The 5682-nt window shown below is 45.2% G+C and overlaps 1 protein-coding gene across 1 annotated transcript; it reads left to right on the forward strand.

Annotated features, from left to right (window-relative positions):
• Positions 1-2328: 2328 nt before the first annotated feature.
• Positions 2329-3105, forward strand: LOC126622506 (uncharacterized). Its single transcript, XM_050291308.1, has one exon. It carries the CDS (start codon positions 2329-2331, stop codon positions 3103-3105), a length of 777 nt encoding a protein of 258 aa, XP_050147265.1.
• Positions 3106-5682: the final 2577 nt, after the last annotated feature.

A 5682-nucleotide genomic window follows, 5' to 3' on the forward strand; every position in this document is an offset into this window, starting at 1 on the left:
TTCATTTATAATCTCGTACATTTTAAAATATTTCAAATCCGATCTCATAGATCTTTAAAATATTTTAATTTTATATATTTACTTATTGTTGAGCCTAAAATAATCCTAGAAATTCTAGAGGCGACACGTGGATTTTTGCCCAAGAAAGATAAGATTGCCCTTAATAAATGGGCAGGCTCCTCAGATACTCCCACGTGTAGTGACACCTTGAAGGTCTCAGCAGGTGAATACTCGCCCACAGCTCACCTACCTTTGGTAAGGAAAAGTTAAAGCATTAAAGATAAGGATTAATTACCCAAATCATATCTTTAATATATTCCCAATTGAAGATTGACTCCATTCAAGTAAGTAATCTCAATTTAAATCAATTAGGGATAATTACTCCATTATCTCAAGATATTATTTCCTATTTAATATCTTGAGAATATTTCTCCATAAACATTGGCCAATAAGATGCCGCCTGTGTAGGGTAAAACCCTAACACTATGGCTGGCCCTCTCCCCCTATATATACCTCATATTCTACCAAATTTCAGAAACCTTGGCTACCCTTAAAAGCCCCAAATACTTTATTTTTCTCAAAGAAACTAACTTAGGCATCGGAGATCCATTGGCCTAACCCTTCCCCCCCCAACTCGTGGGTGCTTGGGGCTTGGATTCTTGATGAAAGGTGTTGATTGTTTTGCATGTGCATTTTCCTCAAGATTGAAGACGGCGGAAATTTGCATCGACAAATTGGTATTTTCATTGAGAGCTGATTCAAATACTCGAAAAAGCCTCTTGCATATGTTTCTTGAATTTTATGTTACGTTGAATTTCTCACACGCCTTATCAATTAATTTTTCCTAGAAAAGTTTCTTGATCAATCCCTGGAGAAATGATACAATGGTAAGAAATTCAGAAACCACAACGAAAACTAAGATTTGGATCGAAGAGTAGAGATGAGGACATAGTCCCATAACGGCAATCTTTAAGACTCAACGCGACGGTGGGAGGAGCCCCATTACCGCGTAGCCATAACACCACTGCTGCCACCACCTTACAGCCTATGGTAAGGACCACTGCAGTAACAGCCCAAGTCGAAGCCTAGACGCGTGTTACAATGACCCATCGCGTTACACAGGAGCCTACAACCCAAGGGTAGGAGGTCCATGACATGGCAGCTACCCCAGCAGGCCCAAGACAGGAGGCCCAGCCTATTGCAGCAACCTTAACTGCCATCCAGTGAGCCCAGGCATTCTAGGCCCATGCTCAGGCCCACGGGAACCCAGCAGGAGCAGCCCACGGGTAGGTGGCCCAAGCCCAGCTCCTTGCCAACCGAGCCAAGCCCACTACAAGCCGAACCCAAGCTCGTAAGGACCAAGCATCACCCAATGCGCCCATACACAAAGCCCAACCATCCAGCCATGTTGGCCCGTCCCGCGATCTGCTCCGACTACCCTGTCGGTGGCCCAATCTAATCCAAGGCCACTTCAAGCGATCCAGATTTTGACTACTGTCTCGCGATCGATCCAAGGTTAGTTTAACCCCACTTTTATGCAAGAATGCCCTCTCTGGGCTCAAACTTTGTACATGCAGTCCACTACACTTCCACCACACATGGAGATGCCCGTTATCTGGACTCTTTCAATCCGAATGACAAACACCAACTGCCCCAGCAGGTCACCAATTTGACGAGCGCACTCGCGCAGGAAACCACCTTAGTGAACCAGCCCTTTGAACGAATCGAGACGCAGCGTGCCCCAAACGAGGTATCCCGAAGCTGGACAAGGGGTGGAAGAACATGACTCATTCCAGTGACGTCCTAGAAAAGAGCCGTTCAGCCTGCTAAGAACCATGCATTTAAGTAGTGTGCACTCTCGTTTAGGCCCTCGGGAAAACGTCTTCTCCCGCCTCATTGGTAGAGAAGCGTTCAATCTTGACTTGGCTCACGAGTTAGTGTGCATTCGAGGTTGGGTCCACATTTCAATAAGCACTCAGAACTTTCCAGGTGAAGCGTCCACATAATGTTAGGCCCACAAGGAGATCATCTCGCAAGGTATCAGAGTAAACAACCACATGATGGACCAAGGAGAGCACAACAGTAGTCCAACTTAAGTTCCATTGTCAGCCCCCGCCAAGCGTGATGACGAGTAGCATAGAATGAACCACGTGCACTACGACCACGGCACAGACAAGCACAACATGCCAAAAAGCAACATGGACCAACAGGTTAACACCGGGGACAGTTGGAGGCTCTGATGTCCCCATTAAACGTAAATTCAGGAGGAAGTACAAAGGCTCGTAGTAGAGTAGCTGCACGGATTCTAGCGCATTGATACTACCGACGATGCCCTTCATAGGGAGCATGTCACCGTTTATAGAAGAGATCGAGCAAACAAGGCCATCGAGGAAATTCAGCCCGCCGTATTTTAACTTGTTGAAAGGGAATAAAGATTTGGACAGACACTTGATACACTACCGAAGCACCATGATCCTTTATTGCAACAATGACGCTCTCATGTGCAAAATCTTTTCCACAACGCTCCAAGATGAGGCGCAAGACTGCTTCTACACCCTGCCACCATGTTTAATCCAGAACTTCAGTGAGTTTTCCTTGGTTTTTACTAAGGAATATTCATCATACCGCTCGATCAATAAGAAGTCTGACCACCTCTTCAACATGAAGAAGGACCCGAAGGAGTCACTCTACACATACGTCAAGAGGTTCAAGGCAGAGAACGCGAAGATCGTCAGATGCGATGACAACATAACATTCTTAGCCTTCCGGAAGAGGCTCCCAATAGATCACCCATTTTTCGGAGAATTGATCATAGGCAAGAACTTGAGCCTAGCAGACTCTTATACTTTGGTAGAAAAGCACTCCATTTGGGATGAGGCCAAGCAATCCCAGAAGCTACCTGAGCAGCTGCACAAAGACGTAGAGTCGACTCAGAATAAGGCGGGCGATAAACTACTCAATAACAAGGACAAGCCAAGAAACAGGTGCAAGGACCAATCATCAACAAAGGGAAGCCCAAGACGTACACTAAGTTTTCGGTCCCAATCAACCAGATGTTTCATGACTTTCGGAACAAGTCGTGGTTCAAGATGCCGCAGCCCATGAGGGGAGACACATCCAAGATGAACTAACCAAAGTAATGCACATTCCACAGAGGTTCGGGGCACGCAACCAACGACTGCACCACATGGATGAAGTACCTTGAGAAGCTTATGAAGGAAGGCAAGTGTAACCAGTATGTCGATAGGCCAGCTGCCTGGCCAAAGCGAGAATCATAAACCAAAGTTGAACCCCCAGCCAAGACGATCTCAATCAACAGCATGTTTGCCGAATCTGGGTATCTAGAGGCCACCAATAGTTCCAAGAAGAGGAAGATCCAACAGGTAAGATTAGTCTTTCAAGTTCAAGCCATAGATGTTGTACTTGGACCTATCTTCAGCTTCACCGAGCAAGACGATGAAGAAGTATACTTTCACCACAACGAGCCTTGGTGATTTCTACTCAACTGGCTCACACCATCATTGATAAAATTATGGTGGACAACAACAACTGAGTCAACATCCTACAACTATCAGTCATCTAAAAGATAGGCCTGGAAAGCACGATCAAGCGCAGAGTAGAGGTATTGACCGGATTCAATGAACTTACCTCAAATGCCATTGGTAGAATCACGCTCGATGTATCCAACCCTCCAATTGTCTCATCGTAGACCTTCATGATCGTCAGCAACCCATCTCCCCATAATGGGATATTGGGCATACCTTGGCTAATGAAGTTTGGAGCTGTGACCTTGATCGAGTATCAGAAGATCCGATTTCGCATCTTGAGAGGAGTTGTCGGAGAGATTAAAGGCACCAGGCCATGTCTCGGCAATGCATTGTACAAGTTCTCAAGGAGTTGAATAAGAAGTCTTTTGCCTCAGCAGTAGTAGCTAAAGTGCAGAAAAACGATTCTACCTCCGCCAAATAGTAATTACAGTAAGTAGGTCAATAAGATGGCATCAAGGTCGACAATGCCCTGACAGATGAATCAGGATGGAAACCCGAAGATAATGCTGAGCACATCATTCTTTACCCCTACTAGCTAGAGAAGATGGCTAGGATTGGCTCACGTCTATGCCCGACGAAAAATAAGGAAGTCACAATTTTCCTTAGGGAAAATCATGACATTTTCGCATGTTACCCTCTGACATGCTCAGTATTGATCCAGCGATAACTTGTCACAAGTTGCACATCGATCCCATTGCTAAACTTCTGATCCAGAAAAGACAACTTTTCACACCCAAGTGAGTAGCGATTATTGAGGCGGAGATCTACAAGTTACTGGAAGCCGCATTCATTTAGGAAGTTGTGCACTCAGCATGGTTGGTCAACGTCATGCTGGTGATGAAAAAAGACAAGGGCAAATAGAGAGTATGAATGGATTACACCAACCTCGACAAGGTGTGCTTTAAAGACAACTACCCAGTTCCCCGAATCAACCTGCTCGTTAACTCAACATCCAGGAACCAGCTGCTCAGTTTCTTGGACACATACTCAGGCTACAATCAGATGACCATGCATGAGCCTGACAAGGAGAAAACTACATTTGTGATCGAGCAAGGAACATACTACTACAAGATCACGCCTTTTGGCCTCAAGAACGTAGAAGCAACCTACCAACAACTCGTAGACATGATGTTCAAGAAGCAGATCAGAGTAACCATGGAAATCTACATTGACAACATTATGGTGAAAGGCAAACAGCTGTCAGAACACATTGGCAACTTGGCAGAGACTTTTGACATCCTCCAAGAGTACAAAATGAAGCTCAACCCAGCCAAGTGCACTTTCGACGTCTCCTCAGGCCGATTCTTAGGGTACCTTGTAACCCAGTAAGGAATCGAGGCTCATCGAAGGCAGATTAGAGCGATTCTAGACATGAAATCTCCCACAACTCTGTAGGAGATCCAAAGTCTAACCGGACAAGCAACTACACTCAATCGTTTCCTCTTACGATCCACTGACAGATGCAAACCCTTCTTCAAGGCAATCAAGAGGGCGCAGAAGGAAAAATGGGACGACAAGTGCGAGAAAGCATTTCAGGACCTGAAGCAGTACTTGACCTCACCTCCACTACTATCTATGCCAGAAGCAGCGGAGAACTGGTACATCTATATGGCAATATCAGAAGTAGTAATAAGTTATGCCCTCATACGAGAAGAGATAGGGGCCCAACTGCCTGTATTCTATACATTCAAAGCTCTCATCGATGCGTAAACCAAATACCTGAAGATTAAAAAGCTAATTTTGGCGCTAGTTGTTACAGCTTGGAAGCTCAGACTTTACTTTCAAGGGCAACCGATCATTGTCATAATTTTGCATAGTCCTGACGCTTCTCAACTAATGATGAAGTGAGCATTGAAAATTGGCCAATACAACTTAGCATACCAACCCTGCACGGCAATAAAGGCCTAAGCATTGGCAAACTTCGTAAAATTCACCCCATGCCTGAAAGACACAGCAACTCAACCAAAAGCGCCATAGAAGTAGCCAAGAACGTTGTAGGTGATTTCTGGCATTTACACGTCTACGGATCATCTAACTACTAAGGATCATGAACAGGCCTAGTTTTCATTACCCTGGACGGTTCGATGCTCGAGTAAGCGATCACTCTAAGTTTCAAGGAGTCAAACAATGAAGC

This window comes from Malus sylvestris, chromosome 5 (genome assembly GCF_916048215.2).
Source record: "Malus sylvestris chromosome 5, drMalSylv7.2, whole genome shotgun sequence".
Lineage (NCBI taxonomy): Eukaryota > Viridiplantae > Streptophyta > Magnoliopsida > Rosales > Rosaceae > Malus > Malus sylvestris.

Excerpts from the sequence above, each read along its gene's own strand:
- LOC126622506 (XM_050291308.1), top strand. The coding sequence starts at position 2,329 with ATGCCCTTCATAGGGAGCATGTCACCGTTTATAGAAGAGATCGAGCAA.